General features: G+C 38.2%; 1 protein-coding gene across 1 annotated transcript; it reads right to left on the minus strand.

The window, feature by feature from the left end:
• Window positions 1–12,480: 12,480 nt before the first annotated feature.
• On the minus strand, window positions 12,481–25,012 carry LOC128651715 (acidic mammalian chitinase-like). Its single transcript, XM_053704701.1, has 11 exons — window positions 24,924–25,012; window positions 22,453–22,482; window positions 18,989–19,190; window positions 18,700–18,756; window positions 18,386–18,551; window positions 18,034–18,158; window positions 17,783–17,906; window positions 16,418–16,603; window positions 14,744–14,860; window positions 13,690–13,819; window positions 12,481–12,858 (listed from the first exon to the last, which is right to left on the minus strand). The coding sequence occupies exons 1-11, from the start codon at window positions 24,946–24,948 to the stop codon at window positions 12,557–12,559; spliced, it is 1,464 nt and encodes a 487-aa protein (XP_053560676.1). The 5' UTR covers window positions 24,949–25,012; the 3' UTR covers window positions 12,481–12,556.
• Window positions 25,013–25,339: the final 327 nt, after the last annotated feature.

Consider the following 25,339-nt stretch of genomic DNA (forward strand, 5'->3'; position numbering starts at 1 on the left):
TTGTTATCTCTTTTCTTTTTTGCTACTTTTGACCTGCAGCTCATTATTGAGAATTTGTATGATATATGAAGTTTATTTGTTTTTAACTGTTTTTTTATATAATTTTCAGGTGTTAATTTTTAATTACCTGTGTGGTTATATAAGGTAGACTTCAGTGTACTATCCTTAGTCTATGATGAAGCACCACTAGAGGGCGCGAAACATGTCAGACGGTTTGTCCTACTCTTGCATGTTTGCTATACATGTGAAATAATTTTTTCCTGCTTTATTATTACTGCTGTGCTGCTCTATTTCTATTTTTTAATCAGCTCTTTTAACTGTTAAGAAAAATACAATACCCCCCCAACATTAAAACCCACCACCCAAATACACCTACTCTGAAACCCACCCAAACCCCCCTTAAAAAAACCTAACACTAACCCCCTGAAGATCTCCCTACCTTTAGTCGTCTTCACCCATCCGAGCTGAAATCTTCATCCAAGCAGGGCAGAAGAGGTCCTCCATCCGGTAGAAGTCTTCATCCAGGCAGCATCTTCTATCTTCATCCATCCGGAGTGGAGCGGCAGCATCCTGAAGACCTCCGACGCGGAACATCCATCCTGGCCGACGACTGAACGATGAATGACTGTTCCTTTAAATGACGTAATTGACCTCGCATTATATTGGCTGATCGGAACAGCCAATAGAATGCGAGGTCAATCTGATTGGCTGATTGGATCAGCCAATCAGATTGAACTTCAATATGATTGGCTGATTGAATCAGCCAATCAGATTTTTCCTACCTTAATTCCGATTGGTTATCAGCCGATCGGAATTTGAGGGACGCCATCTTGGATGACATCATTTAAAGGAACAGTCATTCATCGTTCAGTCATCGGCCAGGATGGATGTTCCGCGTCAGAGGTTTTCAGGATGCTGCCACTCCGGATGGATGAAGATAGAAGATGCCGCTTGGATGAAGACTTCTGATGGATGTAAGACCTCTTCTTGTCCCGCGGATGAAGACTTCTACCGGATGGAGGACCTCTTCTGCCCCGCTTGGATGAAGATTTCTCCTCGGATGGGTGAAGATGACTCAAGGTAGGGAGATCTTCAGGGGGTTAGTGTTCGGTTTTTTTAAGGGGGGTTTGGGTGGGTTTTAGAGTAGGGGTATGTGGGTGGTGGGTTTTAATGTTGGGGGGTATTGTATTTTTCTTTACAGGTAAAAGAGCTGATTACTTTGGGGCAATGCCCCGCAAAAAACCCTTTTAAGGGCTGGTAAAAGAGCTGATTACTTTGTAATTTAGGATAGGGTAGGGACTTTTATTATTTTGGGGGGCTTTTTTATTTTATTAGGGGGCTTAGTTTAGGTGTAATTAGTTTAAACTTCTTGTAATTTCTTTTTTATTTTCGTAATTTAGTTTATTTAATTTAATTGATTTAATTGTAGGTAGTTTAACTAATTAATTTAATGATAGTGTAGTGTTAGGTGTAATTGTAACTTAGGTTAGGGTTTATTTTACAGGTATATTTGTATTTATTTTATCTAGGTAGTTATTAAATAGTTAATAACTATTTAATAACTAAAGTACCTAGTTAAAATAAATACAAAGTTGCCTGTAAAATAAATATAAATCCTAAAATAGCTACAATGTAACTATTAGTTATATTGTAGCTATATGAGGGTTTATTTTACAGGTAAGTATTTAGTTTTGAATAGGATTAATTTATTTAATTATAGTAATATTATTTCGTTTTATTTAAATTATATTTAACTTAGGGGGGTGTTAGGGTTAGACTTAGTTTTAGGGGTTAATAACTTTATTATAGTAGCTGCGACGTTGGGGGTGGGAGATTAGGGGTTAATAATTGTAGGTAGGTGGCGGCGACGTTGGGGGGGCATATTAGGGGTTAATAAATATAATATAGGTGTCGGCGATGTTGGGGGCAGCAGATTAGGGGTTCATAGGGATAATGTAGGTGGCGGCGGTGTCCGGAGCAGAAGATTAGGGGTTAATAGTATAATGCAGGTGTCAGCGATAGTGGGGGCGGCAGATTAGGGGTTAATAATTGTAGGTAGGTGGTGGCGACGTTGGGGGGGGCAGATTAGGGGTTAATAAATATAATATAGGTGTCGGCGATGTTGGGGGCAGCAGATTAGGGGTTCATAGGGATAATGTAGGTGGCGGCGGTGTCCGGAGTGGAAGATTAGGGGTTAATAGTATAATGCAGGTGTCAGCGATAGCGGGGGCGGCAGATTAGGGGTTAATAATTGTAGGTAGGTGGCGGCGACGTTGGGGGGGCAGATTAGGGGTTAATAAATATAATATAGGTTTCAGCGATGTTGGGGGCAGCAGATAAGGGGTTCATAGGGATAATGTAGGTGGCGGCGGTGTCTGGAGCGGAAGATTAGGGGTTAATAGTATAATGCAGGTGTCAGCGATAGTGGGGGCGGCAGATTAGGGGTTAATAAGTGTAGGTAGGTGGTGGCAACGTTGGGGTGGACAGATTAGGGGTTAATAAATATAATATAGGTGTCGGCGATGTTGTGGGGCAGCAGATTAGGGGTTCATAGGGATAATGTAGGTGGCAGGGGTGTCCGGAGCGGAAGATTAGGGGTTAATAGTATAATGCAGGTGTCAGCGATAGTGGTGGTGGCAGAATAGGGGTTAATAATTATTAGATTAGGGGTGTTTAGACTCGGGGTTCATGTTAGGGTGTTAGGTGTAGACTTAGAAAGTGTTTCCCCATAGGCTGAAAGCTACTTTTTTGCAGGTGTTAGGTTTTTGTTCAGCCGAAACTGCCCCATTGTTTCCTATAGGGGAATCCCAAATTTACAGAATAAATTGGAACTAATTCGGATTTATTCGAATAAATCGGAACTAATTCAGATTTATTCGGTAGATTCTGCAGTATTTTAATTTGGAAATTCGAATTTTCCGAATTTCCGAATCGATTCGAAACGAATCGCACATGTCTAAATGTCAGGCTTATGGACAAATCTGCAGAAAATGTGGAAAAAGGAATCACTTTCAAAAGATGTGTAAAGCTAAAAAAACGGTTCACATTGTTGACCAGTCAGAAAGTGAGGAATCAGAAGAATTCTTTATTGGAATACTTGACTTAACCAAAGCTACAGATAAGGAGTGGGTCATTGAAGCTATTACAAATGGAACTAATATTGCTTACAAAGTAGATACAGGTGCACAAGCTAATTTGATGCCTGAGAGCAAGTATTACCAATTGAAGAACAAGCCAGAACTTCTGAAAAGCTCAGTTAAACTAAAGACATATAATGGGGATTTTATCCCAGTGCTTGGCAAGTGCATTGTGTTCCTGGAATATGGAAATCAAACGCATAAAATGAACATTCTAGTAGTTCCAGGAAACAAACCAGCTCTACTGGGTCTTCAAATGTGTGAAACTTTAGGACTGTTTAAAAGGGTAAATGCCATTGATGGAACTAATAAAGAAGAGGACATAGAACATTTATTAACAGACTATGCTGCAGTATTTGAAGGAATAGGATGTCTTCCAATGCAACATAAAATACAACTAAAAGAAGGTTCTCGTCCAGTAGTGCATGCCATGTAAAATGTTCTAGTTGCTCTAAGGGATCGTCTTAAATGGGAACTTGCCAGGATGGAGGATAAAAATGGTATTATAAAGAAAATCAAGACACCTACTGAATGGGTTCATTCTATGGTGTTGGTGGAAAAACTGGATGGGGGTCTCAGAATCTGTATTGATCCCAAGGAACTGAATAAAAGCATCTTAAGAGAACACTTCCACTTACCAACAAAACCAGAATTGCTTGGGGAGCTAAGTGGAGCAACTGTATTCAGTATACTGGATGCATCCTCAGGATTTTGGCAAATTCCACTGGAAGAGGAAAGCATGAAACTCTGCACTTTCAATACTCCTTATGGGAGGTACTGTTACAAACGATTGCCCTTTGGCTTGTGTTCAGCACCAGAAGTGTTTCATAGTACCATGCAGCAACTTCTTGAACGAATACGAGGCACAACCGTATTCATTGATGATATTCTGATCAGGGGTAAAACCAAGCAAGAACATGATGAAAGGCTAAAGATGGTCTTAGCTGTTGCTAAGGAGAATAATTTGAAGTTCAATAAGACAAAGTGTCAATTCAGAAAAACTTCAATTCAATATTTGGGAGAACAACTCACGGGAAGTGGTGTTTTACCAGACATGAAAAAGATTAAGGCAATTACAGAAATGTCACAACCAGAAAATAAGCAAGATATACAACGCTTACTAGGAATGGTGAATTACCTTGGAAAGTTCATACCTAATTTACCAGACAAAACTGAACTAATGCGACAACTACTCAGAAAAAACTATGCCTGGGAATGGTCAGAGAATCACCAGAAAGAATGGAAGTTTTTGAAGGAAATGCACCTACTGCACCAACTCTGCAATTCTTTGATCCAACAGCAAAAACAAAGTTGTCAACTGATGCTTCACAAAATTGATTGGGAGCAGTTCTATTTCAAAATCAAGGCTCGGGATGGATGCCTGTGGCTTATGCATCTAGGGCATTGACAGATACTGAAAAATCATTTGCTCAAATTGAAAAGGAAACACTGGGACTAGTTTACGGATGTGAAAAATTTCATGTTTATTTGTATGGGAGAGTATTTTCAGCAGAAACTGATCACAAACCTTTGATTCACATCTACCAAAAGGGCTTGATAGATGCACCTCCAAGAATTCAACGTTTGTTGCTGAGACTTCAAGGCTATGACTTCACCTTGGATTTTATACCTGGCAAGGAGTTGGTGGTAGCGGATGCTCTGTCACAAGCTTACTTACCATTTAGCAATGAGGACTTACAGTTGCAGAAAGAGGTGACTGTTCACGTCAATCTGATCTTGAAGACAGCCCCGTTTAGTCATGCAATGTGGGCAGCAATAGAACAGGCTACAGAAACAGATGCTCTTTTAAGTCAAGTGAAGAAAGCAGTTTCTAGTGGCAAATCTAAGACACTAATGCCATCACTGCATAGTTTGAGACTGTAACACTAGAGGGAGCACAAGAACTAAATAGCACTTAAAGATATACATATGAAAATATGGACAGAACACTCCCCGTCTGGTATCTGTAGATACCGTTATATAAATAAAACAATAAACATACAAATGTTGATTGAAGTCTCTTATACATGAGACCTGCAAGACAAAGAAAGAGAGAAAGAGAAACATACAAAATGGAAATGCAAACATAAGTCCATGTTGTTTTTACATGAGAATTCTTGAAGAGTAGCAGGGCTGGCACTGTCCCCTGTAGTCATCTCTCTATTTTAATCCTTACAAATTGTCAGCCAGTGTCTATGAGTGTAATGTCAGCCAGTGTCTATATGAGTATAATGTGTGTGTAACAGTCCTTGTAAAATAGAAGAAGCACAACTTCTGTAATCCAAGACCAGGTACATTGGTAAGAAATGTAGTAGCTTGAAGGTGGTTCTCTTTATCAGGTCCCACAAACTCAAATGTAGTACTGGTTGATGTTGTATCTGTAGAGTGTAACAAGAATGCTGATCCTGTCAGCCATGTCAATTTCATGAATTGTACTGAAGTTAATGACCTAATTGCAAAATCTGCAGTATTTTGGTCTGTAGTTACATAATACCATTGCTCTGGTTTTGTCGATCTCCTGATGTGTTCTACTCGGTTGCTGATAAATCCTACATGTGGTTTTCCTTTAATGTTGGTCACTTTTAGGTAGGCCGCAGCTGCAATAGCTTCTGTAGATGCATTTGAGAAGATGTAGATCTCTGTTACTGTAGCTGTTGATAGAGATATAGAAGCATAACAATGTGGAATACAGAGCTTTTCAAGAGCCTTCAAAGAATCCATTCACTTTTCCCACATCTGTAAAGTATCCCAGGTCTTTAACTCTGATGAAAGCTGCCTAAGCAGAGACATTCCTCGTATAGTCACTGGAGCTACAAACCCCAGTAGTCATAAATACTGTTAATAATCGATAAAACACCATGTCCAGTGTATAGCTTTTCACCAGTAGAAACTTTGAATATGAATTCATCAGTTGATATGTTCCAATGTAGACCAAGACTTAGTTGTACAGATGGTGTATCTGTACCTAGATCTAAGTCCTTGAGATCCATTGCATGGTCTGCAGAAGGAAAGGCTTTCAACACCTTGCTGCTGTTTGAGACTATTTTATGAAGTCTTAGTTTTGCTACAGATAGCATCCTTTGTGTTCTTTTAAGCAGATCAATGGCTTCTTCATCTGTAGGTACAGACTTGATTCCATCATCCACATAGAAGTCTCTTTCTACATATTGTCTGGCATCTGTTCCATATTCCCTTTCACCTTCTTGAGCTGTTCTTCTCAGTCCATATATTGCCACTGCAGGTGATGGACTGTTGCCGAAGACATGTACTCTCATGCGATAATCTATTATCTCAGCACTAGTATCATTGTTGCGATGCCACAGAAACCTGAGGTGATTCCTACTGTCTTCTTGAACAATAAAACAATAGAACATCTGTTGTATGTCGGCCATGAATGCTACAGGTTCTTTCCTGAACCTGATCAATACTCTTAGGAGACTGTTAGTAAGGTTAGGTCCAGTAAGAAGAAAACTATTTAGTGAAATTCATTCATACTGTGCACTTGAATCAAACACAACTCTTATTTGACCTGGTTTGCGTGGATGATAGATGCCAAATGAAGGAAGATAGCAACATTCTTCACCTTCTTTTAGTGGAGGAGCTGGCTCTGCCTGCTTATTTTCAAATATTTTCTGCATGAATGATACAAAGTGTTCCTTTATCTTTGGATCTTTCTCTAGAGTACGTTGTAAGGAAGAAAGTCTAGAGAGTGCTTGAACTCTGTTGTTAGGTAACCTTTGTCTTGGATTGCGAAATGGTAAAGGGGCTACCCAACTGTTTGAGTCATCCTTGTAAAACTCTTTGTTCATTAACTTGAGAAATTCTTTATCTTTTATAGAAGGAGCTAGTTTATTGTCATGCTGTGTTGTGTGGAACGCTGTACTACCAATGTTGTCATCATCTGGTAAATAAGTAACCCTATCATCTTGACTGGCATAGTAGGAATGTTCATAGATTCCAGGTCTCTCCTTTACATGGTAGTGATTTGGGCATGACTCAAAGTAAGATGGACGTCCATTAATTAACACATTAGTTTTGAAGGAATTAGCAATGTCTGTTCTGTAGATCTTTCCTATAAAGGCATCTCCAACTATTACCCAGCCAAGGTCAAGTCTCTGAGCGTATGGGGAATTATGAGGTCCATTACATTGCTGGCACACCTTGTGTATTCTTAGAATGTCTCTACCAAGTGAAAGCAATATCTGGGCATTCTTGTCTAGAGCTGGTATGCAACTAGCTATGTGTTTCATGTGCTATTTCTGGCGTAGGAATCTCATCACTGTTATCTGGTATTTGATTGCATTCAATAAGTGTAGGTAAAGGCAACTGTATAGCATCTGTAATAGAAGTTATAATGAAATCACTAGCTCTTCTTTCTTTTGTTTCAAACTGACCTGCACATGTACCAAGGGTGTAAGGTCAAGGATTACTATTTATGTTGAACATGTTGAAGAATTCAGTTCTAGCCAGTGATCGATTGCTTTGATCATCCAGAATTGCATACATTCTAACTGATTTATCCGGCTCTCCCTTAGGATATACTTTGACAAGACATATTTTAGAGCAGGACCTTCCACTAAGGCATTCTCTGCATACTTCAGTACATTTTGAAGCAACAGATGTTTTGCTTGTATTCTCTTCTGCTTTCTCCCCACCATGCTTTTCAGCAGGGGCAATACTTTCAAGTGGAGGGGAACTTAAAGACTCTGGGTGGAGAGCAAACACATGTCTGTCACTATTGCATTCTGAACATTTAATATTGGCTTTACAGTTTCTAGAAAGATTATCTGTTGAAGCACAGCACCTGAAGTATAGTCCATAATTCTTAAGAAGCTCTATGCGTTCTTGCAAAGGTTTTTCTCTAAAACTATGACATTTCTTAAGTGGGTGAGGCTTCTTGTGCAATGGGCATTCTTGAATTAAATTATTTCATTTCTCACTTTGCATTCCCTGACTGGAAGGTGCAACATCTGTCTTTTGGACAAACACTGATTTCTTTGAGTTCTTGAATCTTGAAATTTCTTTCTTATGTTCTGCATAAGTAACTGCCCACTGATTTAATTCGGTTAAAGAGAAACTTGGATCATATCTTGTCTTTGCTATGTCTTGGATGAACTTACTGAGCAAGGAAAATGGAGGGAATGATACATTGTTCTCTTGTTTGTATCTTGATCCTTGTGTTGCCCATTTATCTTGAAGAGCATGAGGTAATTTTGCCACAATTGGATTCACACCTTGTGCAGTATCAAGATAATTCAGTCCTGATAGACATGGGTCTGCTTTAGCTGCTTCTAGTTCCAGCAGAAGATCACTTAACTCTTGTAGCTTGCGATTGTCCCTAACTGTGACTTTTGGAAATGTTTGTATTTTCTTTAAAATGGCATTTTCAATTATTTCTGGACTATCATAGGTCTGATCCAAACGTTCCCAAAACATTTTTAAACCTGCAACTGGGTTGTCTACATGGACAGCTCTGAGCCTCTTGACAGGTTCTGCAGATTCAGCACCTAACCACTTTACCAGCAAATCAAGCTCTTCTCTAGCAGATATACCTAAATCTTCAACAGCAGTCTTGAATGTAGACTTCCAAGATCTGTAGTTTTCTGGCAGGTCATCAAATTTTGTAAGACTTTAATTAGTAAACTCACGTCGAATCATATACCTTGCCAAGTCAGACATCTCTAACCTCTCTGTCTTTGTTACTGGAGGTGCCTGAAGATCACTTGGGTAATAGGAATTGAATGCTGAGGGATAGTATGGGTTTGCTGATACATTTAATCCAGCTGAAGCCTTTTCTTTCACTGATCCTAATGGAAGTGACTGTGATGGGCCCCATACTTGCTTGTTTACAAGAGGTTGTGTGATTTGTGCATTGACACCTGAGCTGCTTATCCGCTGAATTGCATCCATTCTGGCTGGAGCAATTGGATCACTATTGTGATGTATATAATTTGTGGTAGGGTGCACGTCATTCCAACCTCTAACTTTATGAGCATTGCCTCCTTCTTCCTCCTCAAAGAAGTTGTAGTGTTTTCCTCTCTGGTTAAGAACATAATCACATGTTCACTTCTCTGGGTAGTCTGATGCCACCAGACTGATAGAATATTCTAGGAGTTCTTCTGTATTGGCTGTCTCAAGTACCTTTAATCTTGCCATGGCGACAGCTACTTCTTTTTCATTTTGCAGTATTTCTAAATCTGTTTCTTTTTTCCTGCTTCTAATTCTTTTTCCTTTTCCTGTTTTGCTGCCTCCATTTTAAGTGTTGCTTCTTGTTTGCTAAAAGAGGCTCGCATCATTGCAGCTTCTGCACGTGCTTTGATAATGTCGGAGCTTATAGATGAAGAGGTAGTACTTCTAGATTTAGCAGAGCGAATTGTTGAAGCAGCACGCAGTGATCTGGGTTCTAGCAAGTCTGCAATACTGCTTTCAACTGTTGCTAATGTGCTTTGCATTAACTTATTGCGCTGTAGACTAGATTCATTAAACTGGGTTTGAATTTGCACAGTTTCCTCAACATTAGTTTTTAAAAGATTAAAATATTTGCGTGACAACCTTTCATAATTTTCATAACAAGCATTAGGTCTGTCAGCAATCTTGTTTAACTGTTCTCTGTCATCAGGAGTTTCATTAGCTAAAGATAAACATTTTCTAACCTTCTCCCACATTTCATCCAATGCATCCACTAATTCATCTTTCTCAGTTTGATAACTTTGTATGACTTTCTCAGTGGGTTTTATTGTATGCTGTGGTCTATCGCTCTGCTCTTTCTCCTGTTACAGTGTAGTTTGTATTGCAAGTTCCTTTTCAAATATTTTGAGTCACTAGTTGATTAGAGCTATTTTTAATTGCAGTAATAAATTTCTCTGAAGAAAACTGACAGTATATAAAAGTTGTGTACACTTCTCAGAGGCAGATTATCTTGTGTGAGACAGTGCAGATACTTAATGGAGACTTCCTTGTTAAATGCAGAAACATTTATTGAGCTGTGTGCAGCAAGCAATGCAGTTTCTCATTTATATAAAGTCCTTAAGTTACACACTGAGCTGTTTTCACAAGCTTTAGTTTCACAAACATGAGTTTTTCTATTGAAGATTAATAACTCGGAAGGTATTCTTTTTACTATTCTGACTTTATCTACTGTTTGCCAGATGACTGCCATCTGATGGAAAGTTTAGACATGCAATCCTACTTACAGTTAGTAGAATCCTGCAGTAGCTTAACTCAGACAAATACCACAACATAGATTTGTGAATCCTTCATGCTTTATTGTTGCAGGAGAAAGAATTCTGAGGTTCCAGAAGTGGTAATGCCAGGAAAAAGAATTTGCCTCTACAAAGCTATTAGCAGAAAGTTCTAGCAAACTTTACACACACAAAATGAAACTAAAATGGAGGCAGGAAGTGACCTCAAAAGGTCAGAAGTAGATCAGACAATATACATTAAATTAAATACAATAATAAAACATAACACTAGAGGGAGCACAAGAACTAAATAGCACTTAAAGATGTACATATGAAAATATGGACAGAACAGCCCATAAAGGGGCATTTGTATGGGCATTGCCCTTAAAAGGGCATTTAGCTCTTTTGCATTATCCTTAAAAGGGCATTTAGCTCTTTTTTAAAGCCCAAAGCCCTAATGTAAAAAAAAAACCACCCCCAAAAAAATAAAAAAATAACACTAACCCCAGAAGATCTACTCACGGTTTCTGAAGTCCAGACATCCATCTCCATCCAGGCAGCGAAGTCAAAATCAAGGCGGCAAGGTCTTCATCCATCCCAGGGGCATCTTTTATATTCATCCCGGTGGCGCGGAGCAGAGCCATCCTTGAAGCCGAAGACATCCTGCGAGGAGCGTCCTCTTCATATGGTCGCCGCCATACACTAAAGTTGAATGCAAGGTAACCGTTTCAAAATAGTGTACCTTGCATTCCTATTGGCTGATTTTATTCTTCAAATTCAAATCCACCAATAGGATGAGAGCTTCTGAAATCCTATTGGCTGTTCAAAACAGCCAATAGGATGAGAGCTACTGAAATCCTATCGGCTGATTTGAACAGCCAATAGGATTTCAGTAGGTCTCATCCTATTGGCTGATTTGAATTTGAAGAATCAAATCAGCCAAAAGGAATGCAAGGTACTCCATTTTTAAACGGCTACCTTGCATTCAACTTCAGTGTACGGCAGCGACCGTATGAAGAGGATGCTCCGCACAGGATGTCTTACGTTTCCTGGATGGCTCCACTTTGCGCCACCGGGATGAAGATAAAAGAGGCCCCCCGGGAGGGATGAAGACCTCACCACCTGGATGAAGACCTGGTGACCTGGATCGAGATGGATGTCTGGACTTTAGAAACCATGAGTAGATCTTCTGGGGTTAGTGTTAGGTTTTTTTTTTAGATTAGGGCTTTGAAAAAGAGCTAAATGCCCTTTTAAGGGCAATGCAAAACAGCTAAATGCCCTTTTAAGGGCAATGCCCATACAAATGCCCCTTTAGGGGCAATGGGTAGCTTAGGTTTTTTTTAGAGTTTGTTTTTTATTTTGGGTGGTTAGTTGGGTGGTGGGTTTTTACTGTTGGGGGACTTTGTATTTTTTTTACAGGTAAAAGAGCTGATTTCTTTAGGGCAATGTCCTACAAAAGGCCCTTTTAAGGGCTATTGGTAGTTTATTGTAGGCTAGGGGGTGTTTTTATTTTGGGAGGGGGAGCTTTTTTATAGGACTATTAGAGTAGGTGTAATTGTTTTTATTTTTGATAATTTCTCTTATTTTTTTGTAATCTTAGTGTTTTTTATTTTTCGTGATTTTAGTGTTAATTATTTTTTTAAACTTGTGTATATAAGCAGAGTGTGTTTCCTAATATAATAAAGTCAGTTCTAGTTTCACTGGAATACTGGTCTTGTCTGGTTATTTGGGTGGGCTACTTGCTACAATCATTTTCCAGCTATACAGGTGCAGGCTCAGGGGAGGAAGCAGGACCCTTTTGGCAGAGCTACCCAGTCGGGGTAGCCAGTATCCGTCACAGTAGCAGTAAAGACTAGAACACCTTTTGTATGACAGTAATAGCCCTCTTTTAATACTTCTATCAAATTTAAAGGGGCATTAAAGGGACAGGAAACCCAAATTTTTTCTTTCCTGATTCAGATAGAGCATACAATGTAAGCAGATACCATGTACTAGAATTTCACTTAGGATATACAAACTCATGTCATGTTTGCTCAACACAGTCAACAAAGCTCTTTCATATGAGAGTGACACCTTTTTACTTCTTTGAGTAGACTGACAGCTTTTTGGATCTCATGTCTATAGCCCTGTCTATAAACCTCTAACCAACAAATCAAAGCATATTTCAATGTTGCATATTTAGCTGTGAATTTATTGAGATTGCAGTTGCTATAGATAAATTAGGCTGTGAAGATCTTCTTAGGGCCAGTTGCAGCATGTACAGCTGGAGTCAAACACAGTCCCTGCTGAACACTGCTGAGAGTAGGTAATGCCTGCTGCACACTGGTAGAACCTGTTGGCATTTACAGGGTTCACGTAGAAACCATCAATTTTACCAGCACAGTAGTTAGGGTCGACCTCAGTACCAGCTGGTGGTTTAGTGGTGTCTGACGGTGAGGATGTGGTCACACTTCCAGTAGTTGTTACAGGGGGATTAGTGGGTACAACTGGGGGAGGTTGTGAGGAGTCACAGGGATCTCCAGGGCAGTTTGTGACTGAACCTAAAGTTAAAAATGACAAAACTAGAATAAAACCAAAAGAAAAAATATAAAACACAAAACCTGGGCACAAACACACACAAATTATAGTCTTTTCCACAAGCATTTGCCTACTTTTTCAGTCTTCCTATATGTATCTATAGCGTTAAGCTACAGTTACGTTTGATGGAACAAAGAACAAAGAAAACAAGGGGCTCATGTCATTAATCCAAACTGGGTCATTTATTTCTTTATGTAATTTCTTTGGGTCATCTAGTTTAGAAATGTTCACATTGTTAGGTACATCCCAGGACACCTATTATTTAATAGCTCTGATTTGTGCAATGTAAGTACAATGGATTTTGAAACAATGGAGGGGGTCCATGAATGTGTTTAGACTTATAATATGAGCACACAAATAGAAGAGATACTAACTGTGCTCGTCCCATGTTATTAACACACAACAGCCCTTATAGTTTTGAGCTCCACTCCAATCTAGCCATAAATGTTTAACTAAACATATTTAAAAAAACAAAAAACTTGCAATGCATTTTCATTTTTTATTTTGTACACTGTTCCTCTAATATATTTCTGGAAATGCTGTTCTTTCTACTATTCCTAGAGAGGCTGGAGTGGATCTTGCAGATCCCAGTTCCCTGACCCTAGAAGCTGCTACTCACGGATTGCTTTATTAGTGCAACAGCTGATTTATATCTGTCACTAATTGGCTGCAGTACTACATACTTATGCCTTTTCTAGGGCTTTGTCCCTGAACAGCAAAACAATGCAAATGTTGCCAACAAAATCATTGTATAGTTTTTCATCCAAATAAATCATTTTGTATGCAGACATTACCTTCCAACAGAGATTTCAGGTGATTGATCAATGGATATTTGCCCTCATTGCAGGAAGTACCAAGGAAATCATCCAGATCCATAGCCCAGACCATAGCACCACCAAAGCCACTGTCCTTCAGGAACTTTACCTGGGGGAAGAGTAATTAATCACAAAGAAAATGTTATGTCAAAGAATATTAGTATAATATGAATAAAATTAGCAAATACAGTGTTTATAGGTTATAAGGTAAAACCTACATGTTATAGTATTTCTTTGCTTAGCTCATGTATCCATTAAAACACACAGGGAATCCTGATAAAATATTAAGATTTTCATATGATTACAAAAGCAACAAACAAGAATCTTTCCTGTGCTGATGAAGTCTATTAAGGCCAAAACAGCTGTCCACATGCTATTTATCTTACTGAACTCTACTATCTCTGTTATGCTAAAATTTTGCCCAGTAATGCCCTGGCAGAAGCGAATCCATGTGCGAAATGGATATTTGAAGAAAAAAAATGAGCTTCATTTATATATCCTTACCCACAGTCCTCTATTCCAGAGGAAAACACTGGCAGCTCAGGTTTTCTGTGGAAAGGTGTACAGATGTGCTATATAATGATCTATTGTATGTAAAACATTTAAGACAAATTTTCTTGCATACTTTGCTCTAGTGATATCACATCTGGGTATATTGTTTGAAAAAATGTATAGGATTTTGATGGTTATAGAGCGTAATAATGTAAAGTAAATAAAGACTGATGAATAAATCTAAGGTGAAAAAGAAGGTACCTGCAATGAAAAATATCTAGAATGATGCTGTAGCTACACAAAAAAAAAAAAAAAAAAGGATGGATGGATGGATCCCATAATTTGACATTAAAAAAATATGCATTTGCAAGTCAGGAATCAACTGTTTTAACGGATACGTACTTAAGGCAATTTTAATGACAGTGAAAATAGAGAAAAGAGTTAGGTGCGCCACAATATAATTATGTGACACATGTTTGACCTGACATCTTCATCAACCAATTCATTCACTACACAGCACCAGCACTAACAGGAAACTTACTTTGCACTCATAGCTCTGTTTGTTGTCAAATCCGACCCACTCATTGTCCTTGCAGGCATATGGTACCTTCTGGTCTGGAATCCATTTCACTGTTGTTCCTTTTAGCCAGGTGCAGATCTAGTGAAGTAGGGATAGTATAAAACCACATTAGAAAGTGTACATGACGTACTGCTATTAGTGACAGATACTAGGGGGCCGAATTATCAAGCGCCGAATGGAGCTTGATGTCCCTGATTCCGCACAAGCCTTCAGGCTTGCCGGAAACAGCAGTTATGAAGCAGCGGTCACCTGCAACTGGTCCACCTGCTCTGAGGCTGCGGACTTCAATCTGCCTGATCCTATACGATCGGGCTGATTGACACCCCCTGCTAGCGGCCGATTGGCCGCGAATCTGCAGGGGCGGCATTGCACAAGCAGTTCACAAGAACTGCTTGTGCAATGATAAATGCAGACAGCGTATGCTGTCGGCATTTATCGATGTGCGGCGGTCATGATACGCTACATCGTATCATGTCCGCTAGCACTTTCAGAAATAGGACCCTTTATCTTTAAAACATGCTCTGTATAATGTTTTTACATTTTAAGGGGGTAAATGTATAAAGACCTTCTAACTTTTCCACATTTTCATAAAAGTGCAGACAGTTACACCAGTTTTTATGTATCTTGTGCCTTCTACAGACTGCTAGTGGTCACTATAGCAATTTGCAGATATAAATCACCACTGATCTACAAAGCCATGTGCCTAAACTACACACTGAACCACCCTCAAATATAACCCTAACTGCCTTGCCTGTGCTTTTTTACCACACTCCCTATTGTGTTTTGTACCACACTCCCTAGAGAGACTAAAAATCTAATTCTGTAACCTGCAAATGATGCAAATCAAAAAAGGTGGTTTAGACAATTTACAGCATTTTAAAAACCTATGTTACAGATTTTGCTTTTTGGCCTCTCTAGGGATGATGGGAAAAAGCATAATGTTTTAATACAAAAGCAAGAGGTTTTAATGTACTTTTTAGTCACAGCCTTCTTGAACTCTGGTTGCGAGAACATGAGGAATGATACTGGGAGGTGCTTATACTCCTGTACTCAGTAACATAAGTTCCTCATGCTTCCAGTATAATAAGTTGCTGCCACCTCAATCAAATTAATAGAATTATTGTAATATATACTCAAATAATATTAACTTAGTTTTGGTCAAAGGGACAATTCAGTCAAAAGTAAACTTTTCTTATTTGAATAAAGCATGCAATTGTAACAGATTTTTCATTTTATTTCTATTATCAAATATACATTGTTATCTTGGTATCCATTGTTGAAAAGCATACTTATTTAGGCTCAAGAGCAGCAATGCACTACTGGAAGCGAGCTCCTGATAAGTGGCTATACACATATGCTCCTTGTCATTGGCTCATCAGATGTGTTCAGCTAGCTACCAGTAGTAGATTGTTGCTATGGAGTTGACTTTAACTGTGTTTGACTCCTACAACTCCTAAAAAGTGTCTGCTGCCTAATTGTTCATGAGCATAATAGCATATAGTTGTACATTTCTAAAATCTTGCATTACTACTTTAGCAAGACTGTGAGGTTATCCTAGAAGTTATTTAAGTAAAGGGCCACACGTTTGTTTTTGCAGATCCCTAAACAGTGATGATACAATTATAGAAATATTACCTCATAGTAGGCCCAAAAGCCAGCCTCCCGGGTATAAGTCCCAGAAGAACCTGCACCAGACACTGGGATCCCTACGTCACATAGACTTGGATTTGGGTTCCTAAAGGTTCGTCCATAAGTTGGAATTCCCATAATGAGCTTTTCTGCAGGGACGCCATTATCTTTCCAGTAGTTCATAGCATATCTCTGCAATTTAGAGACAGTGAAAAGATATAAATGCACAGAACAAATAAAGAAATCAGTGACCTTAACAAACTGATCTGTCTTTGTACCAGTTAAGAGCGCACACAACAATTTGATTGGTGCTAATGGTCTTGTGTGAAAACTCCACGTATAGAGTTAAAACAAACTCCATGACTGCCACACTGGGGCAGTGAAGGTCGGATGTTTTAGACAACAGAAGGCAAAGTATGTTGTATACTTAATCATTTTATCATTTTTCTTTTTAAATTATCAACTTTTAACTTTTGTCTGCTTTTCAGTGTAGCAATTGTTCTATTCTGCAAGGGGCTACAAAAGTAAATGAATAAAGATTTATAGCTTTTTAAAGTGAAGGTCCATTTTAATGAATTAGTGCCCGGTTATTAATAAACCTATTAAAAACAAGGGCATTTTAATTCATCAAAATTGACATTTCACTGTTTTCTTCAAAAACTTACCTTTTAATTCTGAATGCCGCTCCAGCGATTGCCCCGGCTGTCGGAATCCTCTGCAGATGTCAGAAATGACAAGTCAGGCTTCCTCCAATCACAGCTTCCTCCTCCGGGGGAATCTTGGCCTGATGCAACGCTGTGATTGGAGGAAGCCAGATTCGTCATTTTGAACCCGCAAAGACGGCTTGCGACGGACGGGGGAAGTGCTGGAGCGTCTGCCAGGATTAAAAGCTAAGTTTTTGAAGAAAACAGTCAAATGTCAATTTTGATGAATTAAAGTGCCCTTGTTTTTAATAGGTTTATTAAAAAACGGGCACTAATTCATCAAAATGGACCTTCACTTTAAATTTATCATCTGTCTACCATCATGTTAAGACTCAAGATTAAGAAATTGCTCCCCTCACAATAAAACAAGATTCTTGATAAACACTATAGGCACCAGGTCAATAATTACTGCAATGCAGGCATTAGTAAGTAATTCTATGTAGATGTAGGGGTAGATTTATATGTAAATATATAATGTTAGTTTTTAAGCTGACATATTAATATTTTGCATTGTGCTTTTAAATATCTTATCGTCTGCTCTCCTGTCATCTTTTTTTTTTTTTAAGAAATAAAAACTCTGCTGCCCCAGTTTTGTCCTGGACCTGGTCTGTTGAGTACTATATGCAATATAGGATGAGTGCTATAGTTGCTTTGGTGGTTCTCTTACGGTGTTGAAATACACCATGTCTCCATTGTCTGTGGACCCTTGGCACAGGGGGCTGTTGTGTCCGGATATTGGATCCCAACCACCATGGAAATCATACGTCATAACACAGATAAAATCTAGGGTCCTAAAGAGAAAAACAAATGTGAATCAAACTATAGAGATATTCAGATAGTTAAAGAATATTCACCACTAACTGTAAAATCACAAACAATTTCCATCCATCTCTTTAACCTCTTATCTCTTCTACTCACTTTCCAACCTTAGCAATCTCATAGCCTGCATCAATGGTTCCTTTTCCAGCAGAGACAGCTGCTGTTACCAGGAGTCTTGGACGATTTGTGGCAACTCCTTCTGCAATGAAGGCAGCCAGGATTTCCTACAATATTTAGAGATGAGAGTGGAATAAAGAAAATGTAATTACCTCTCATTATGTAGAAAGAGTGAGCTATGGATAAGTAGATTAGATAGCTAAATAGATAGACAGATGCATTTCCAAGTTTCTCTATACTTGACAATGAGCATTAATCAATAAACTTGTTCAATATTGGGGCACACTGATAAAGGTTAAAGTGTTGAATACTATAAGGGATATACAAAGCTCACCTCTGTCAGGATAGTAAATCTTTGCTTGTCTTCAGGTGGGCTGCCTCTAGATCCTGGGTACTCAAAGTCAAGGTCAATACCATTAAAATCATATTTTCGCAAATGTTCAATAAGAGAATCGATGAAGATCTTACGGTTGGCAGCACTAGACACCATTGTTGTGAATCTGGAAGCATTATTAATGGTAAATTGATTGATATAAAGCACTATAACCCATTCAATCAAATCTATAAACAACATTTCCATATATTACATTTGCATATTTTACTTCTATACAATCCTTTTTATATATATATATAGAATAATAAACTCACTTTTGTGTTCCCAAGTTCCAACCACCAATAGACAATAGTGTGACCAAATTTGGATTCCTAAGAAATAAAAGGACAGTTGTTGGCAAAATGTATTTTGTGAGACCTACTGCAGGATATGGCTTTTCTTTCAGTAAAGTTAATAGCATATGTAGACTAAAATACAAAAAAATACGCATGTAGGGTAATTATAAAATAAGTGAGAGCTTAATTTTTTATTGATGTGGCTATCACAGTGTGTGTGAGATCAGTTTTGTACTATGTGTGATCAGGCTTGGGATGCAATACTTACTGTTTTTTCAAGTCATTAAACTGCTTGTAGAGAACATCATCATTCCACTCATATGGCGCAATCTTGTTATCGTTCATAGTGGCGAAGGCGTACATAAGGTGAGTGCACAGCTGCGGGTCAATGTTCCCTGGCATAAACTTTGCTGGTTCTGGTCGGTACTGCGACCAGTTTGTAAAGTAACAAACCAGTTTATAGGCGGAGCCTAAAAAGACAGGTAGTAAAAGACAAGACCATCTCTCGCTATCTTAACTTAATAAGCCTCACTCAAAGAAATATCTTCCATATTGTTATCTACTTCATGATGTCTTCAGTGTAGCTGATTTAGCCATTGTTTCCCTGTTGAAAGTACCATACGTGTGTAACATTTTGAGGATATTCAACACTTAACCATTCCCTTTAGCTATTAGAATATCACAGACATGTAAATGTTATCTCTAAGATTAAACACATTTTTATGCATGCAATATACTAATTATTTAATGTAATATTTCTTTAAGTCTCTAATTTTGAAATGGTCTAATGGCGATAGAGACACTGTTAAATGATCTCTTTATTTCCTTTGCTCGGTTGCTAGTTTATGACTGATAAGAAGCTAATTTTATATGCAAACCAAAAGGTTTTTTTCCAACATTTTTATTAAATTTGAACATAGAAAAAGAAAAATACGTATCCAGCAAAATACATTACATAAAATTTAGCCAACTGATGAATACAGTTATCTTCAATTGAAAATACAGTACATGAAATACAAAACATATAAATACTGTGTGTTATCTGATTATCCATTGCAAAGAATAAGTCCAGTCCAGAGCCACCTGGATCAATGTCCCAGATGCCTACAAACATCTATCTGGCAAAAAGAACATATCAAGGTAATGGTGCATGTACTTGTTGAGTGATGAATCATTCTAATAAAGGGAGATTACCTCTGTCATACCATATTAAATTTATTTGTTAAGTATTCTTCCCATGTGATTTTTATCTGGATGTATAGATTAAGACTGTGAAGTTTTAAACAGTGCTGGTCAAATCAGGATAGGAGATCCCAAAACGAATTGCGCTAGTGTGGAGAGAAAATCGCTCAGAAATCCATTGTGTATCAGGCTGCACTCCCAAATGACATCATCTGGACAGGACTCCTAGGTAGAGAGACAAAAACGGAGAGGCGCCAAGGCATAGAGCAGTAACGTCAGACCATACGAGGACCGACCCACCCCCCATCTACCTGGGGGTGGGTCGGTCCTCGTATGGTCTGATGTTACTGCTCTATGCCTTGGCACCTCTCTGTTTTTGTCTCTCTACCTAGAAGTTTTAAAGGGATACTAACCCCACATTTTTTCTTTCATCATTCAGATAGAGCATGCAATTTTAAGCAACTTTCTAATTTTCTCCTATTAACCATTTTTCTTTGTTCTCATGTTATCTTGATTTGAAAAAGCAGCAATGAAAGGTTAGGATCCAGCCCATTTTTAGTTCAGCGCCTGGGTAGCGCTTGCTAATTGGTTTGCTACATTTAGCCACAAATCAGCAAGTGCTACCCAGATGCTGAACAAAAAATGGGCTGGCTCTAAAGCTTACAGTACTGCTTTTTCAAATCAAGATAGCATGAGAACAAAGAAAAATTGATAATAGGAGTAAATTAGAAAGTTGCTTAAAATCTCATGCTCTATCTGAATCATGAAAGAAAGAAAAATAGTTTAGTATCCCTTTAAATAGGAATATTCCTCTAGTTGTATCAGGTGGTTGCATTCTTGTTGCCACTGAGCTACCATTGGGACAGCTGCGCGTTTCCACTGTCTGGCGATGAGAATTTTTAGGCTGTTACTAGAAATATGAAAAAGTTTTTTCTGAGTATGAGTGAATTTCTTTGGGACTTTATTAAATGGCTACAAGCATGGGTCTAAGGGGATGGGGATCCCTAAAAATGTAGATGTTTTCCGATTATACCAGATGTGTGCCATATGCCCCATTGGGTTACTATATCGCCAATTGTAGAGTTTTTGGCAGCAGGCTAGAGCTAGGTACCATCATTGCAAAATCTTAGGGGTAGATTTATCAATGTGCGGGCGGACATCGCTGGTGGCATTTATCATTGCACAAGCATTTCTAGTGAAATGCTTGTGCAATGCCGCCCCCTGCACATTCGCGGCCAATCGGTCTCCAGCAGGCAGTGTCAATCAATCCAATCGGCTCCATTCGGGCTGATTGCTGCCCGCCACCTTAGAAGTGGTGGACGAGTTAAGGAGCAGTGGCCTTATGACCGCTGCTTCTTAACTTACATTTCTGGTGAGCCGGAAAGTAAAGGGGTAGATAGCAGCATCTGCTGCTTGGTAAATCTACCCCTTAAAGTTTAATTCTACTTGAGATGGATGATTTATTTACAGCTTGAAAGATCTGAGACGAGTCATTGTGGGAGCAAACCTAAAGTTTTAAGTCTGTCCTGTTGCTATATACTGTGAAAAATCTAGCTTTTATGTCCAATATACATATATATATATTTACTCTATATATATATATATATACATATATATATATATATATATATATATATATATATATATATATATATATATATATATATATATATATATATATATATAACTGAAGTTTAGAGTTAAATAAAGAAGACTAATCAAATAAGGTCACATGCTGCTGCTTACTATAAGCAATTGGTTTTTTAGATCCATATTATTCTAGAATACTGCTTACCAAATGTAAACCACATTGTACATACATTTAAATAGCTTTCACTTTATAAACCAGAAGTACACTCTTAGAACAACCCTGCAAATTGTGGGACATTGATCTAATGAAGCTGGGCAAACATATTTATCAAACGGTCTTGATTTCTATGTTGTCACAGGCTCTATATCCACTTTAACAAGCACTTATACCAAGGAATATAAATAAACCTAAACATGCAGTGTGAAAACAGCCACTTTGTTGCAATTTTACAGGGACACTAAACCCAACATTTTTCTTTCATGATTCAGATAGAGAATACAATTTTAAAAAACATTCCAGTTTACTTCTATTATCTAATTTGCTTAAATGTTTAGATATCCTTTGTTGAAGAAATAGCAATGCACATGTGTGAGCCAATCACACGAGGCATCTATGTGCAGCTACTAATCAGCAGCTTCTGAGCCTATCTAGATATACCTTTCAGCAAAGAATAGCAAGAGAATGAAGCAAATTAGATAACAGAAGTAAATTAGAAAGTTTTTTTAAATTGCATGTTCTTTCTAAATCATGAAATAAAAAAATTGGGTTTCATAGCCCTTTAAATTAACATATTTTTTTCATATATATGTACTTGCTTATACATTAATGTGATTAATAATTGTAATAGTTTGCCATTTCCTCAAACCCCAGATCTTCTTGAACCTAGTTATAAGCTCCTCATTTGTCTCTTTTTTGTTATTTTCACGTGCTTAAAACAAAAAGGGGTCATAGCTCCTTACCCAGCTGTAAGTGTAGCAGCAGGAACAGTCCTGTGAACAGAAAGAAGATACAAATCACACAGATATCATTATTTATATTATTGTTATAATTGTTAATATTATCACTTGTGTGTAAAGTGCTGCTAAATTCCATAGCACTGGGTACATGAGTAGTGGCACATAATGACTATGGGTTCTATTTATCAAAGATCTTGCGGACCTGATCCGACAGTGCGGATCAGGTCCGTAAGACCTCGCTGAATGCGGAGAGCAATACGCTCTCCGTATTCAGCATTGCACCAGCAGCTCACAAGAGTTGCTGGTGCAACGCCGCCCCCTGCAGACTCGCGGCAGCAGGGGGGTATCAATCAACCCGATCGTACTCGATCGGGTTGATTTACGGCGATTCCTGTCCTGTCCGCCTCATCAGAGCAGGCGGACAGGGTTATGGAGCCTGCTTCATAACTGCTGTTTCTGGCGAGTCTTAAGACTCGCCAGAAACATGGCCCACAAGCTCCCTTCAGAGCTTGATAAATGGGCCCCATTGATCCAAGGTAAGAAAAGAAATACAAATACAACATACAAACAATTTAATATAGGTGGAGGAGAGCCTTGTTACAAAGAGATTACAATCTACAAGTTGTAGGGTGTGGAGACAAAAGGTGTGGGGGTAGCTAATCATAAGATGCATTACTAGAATATTAAATATAAATTATTAAAAAATATTAATAATTATTATTAAAAAAATTATACTGTAAAAATATTTATATATTCTATGGATTGTTTAGAATTTGCTAGTACATCTATAATTTTTTTAATAGTTCTTATTAATATTTTTTATTTATTATTAAATATGTGATAATGTTAATGTAATATATATATATATATTTATATACACCTATATATCTATAGGAACATATATATAGGTATAGGTATATATATATATATATATAGGTGTGTATATATATATATATATATTTATTTAAAATAAAAATAGCATTGTCCTGTATGTGAAGAACATAGGAATGTGAAATATTAATAACTCCTGATGGGTTAGCAAGCGAGTGACAAATGTTTTCTTCTTCTTCGTTCTCCATTAAAGTCTATTGGGAGAAAAATGTTAGCGCAGTCGTGACTCGTGATATCTGAGGTCCTGAAGTTCACGTGCGCCGGGTTTCACTTGTGAAAAAGTTTGACTTTCTACTTGTAATATGTGCCCTAACCGATGCACTCAAAATGATTACTTCTAGCGATGTTTACGCTCGAGCGGTAGCACTAAATAGCGTGCAACTTGTAACCTAGCCAATAGTTGGGTGCAAGGTTGTTGAACTAGATTCTAAGGGGTAGATTTATCATATGTTGGGCGGACATTATTCGCTGTAGCAGATCAAGTCCGCACGACTTTGCTAAATGCCGACATCATACGCTGTTGGCATTTAACATTGCACAAGCATTTCTGGTGAAATTATTGTGCAATGCCGCCCCCTGCACATTCGCGGACACTAGCAGGGGGTGTCAATCATCCCAATTGTATCCGATCGGGATGATTGCAGTCCTCCACCTCAGCGGTGGCGGATGAGGTCGGTGGCGGTCGTGTTTCAGTCGGACCTGAAACTTCGGGGGTAGATTGCAGAATCCACTGCTTGATAAATCTACCCCCATAGCATATGTGAAACCAGTGTAGAGACAAGCAAAAAAGGGGTAGATTATGTGGAGTTGCAACTTAGGTTGAGGATTGTAGCAGAGGCATTAATAATGGCTTGGGGCAGGAGGAGAGGCAAGAGCTGGGGAAACCATTTAGAAGTAGTTTGCAATAGTCAATACAAGACCAAATGAATGAATTAAGGTTTGTCAGAATTTGCCCGTTTATGGGCGCACAATAAATTAGTGCTCCCCTTGTAATCTAGCCCTAAATATGCTACACATATATATATAAATTACCTTTTATAAAGTCCCTTTAACAGAGTACAAGAGCAAAGGAAAGTTGAAGATAGATCAAATACAAACTTAAAGGGATATTAAACAGTGCTTTTTTGATAAAAAACCAAATATGTTAAACATAAAAATAAACAGATTGTTTAAAAAACAGAAAATAACTTATAAAATCTTACAAAATTAGTACTTAGAAATTCTGAGTGTAGCCCCTGCCCCCGTGTGATAAGAGGGGATCATTTTAAAACCTAAAATCGGACTCCTTGTTATCTAGTCTATTCACTTTATAGTAAGCCAGCCTAGCAGTTTTAATGACATCATGCTAGATAAACCTTTTCTGCAGAGGCCCACTCCTCCATGTGGGGCTGTGACATAAAGTAATGGACACTGCACAAATGTGTAAAAAAAAACAAAACAAAAAAAAGTCAAATCAATTTAAATAGATGAATAATAAATATTGCACTGATTTCTATTAAGCACAAGTAACTGCTTAGTGCTTTTATTTATAACAACAATAAAACAGACTGTTAAACAGAAGAAATGTTAAATGGATAACTCACCCGCCCAGAGCAGCATCTTCCTCATGTTTCTGTACGTCTCAGCGATTGAGGACCAAAATGATCCTTTATAGGCAGCAGCGGGCACTATCAGTGTGGGACGGGAACAGCTGGATGCTTCAGATATAACTGTAAGACTAAACAGTGATACAGAAATCTGTCAACAAAGGCATTTAGATACAAGGCTAATACAAGCAGATAGAGAAATATGGCACACGTATACATATGTACTTATATATACATGTATTTAGAAAATTAATGGTCTTCTGCCCAATGCACCAACATTGTTTGTATCAGGCCTGTCTCTCTCTCCACCAATAGAACTGTGAAAATTCTGTGTGTCAGTCAGAAGCATTAATACTGTAGTATTAGCTGTGCTCACACAGTATCACTTTAAGCAGCTTATACTTAAATGGACG

Source organism: Bombina bombina, chromosome 3 (assembly GCF_027579735.1).
Source record: "Bombina bombina isolate aBomBom1 chromosome 3, aBomBom1.pri, whole genome shotgun sequence".
Classification (NCBI taxonomy): Eukaryota; Metazoa; Chordata; class Amphibia; order Anura; family Bombinatoridae; genus Bombina; species Bombina bombina.

What these genes read in the sequence shown, in the direction of transcription:
- LOC128651715 (XM_053704701.1), bottom strand. Translation starts at nt 24,948, where the DNA reads ATGAGGAAGATGCTGCTCTGGGCGG. An exon ending in TTTAATGACTTGAAAAAACA is followed by an intron (nt 18,757 to 18,988) that starts GTAAGTATTGCA and finishes TTTATTTCTTAG; the next exon opens with GAATCCAAATTTGGTCACAC. An exon ending in GATTTACTATCCTGACAGAG is followed by an intron (nt 18,159 to 18,385) that starts GTGAGCTTTGTA and finishes TAAATATTGTAG; the next exon opens with GAAATCCTGGCTGCCTTCAT.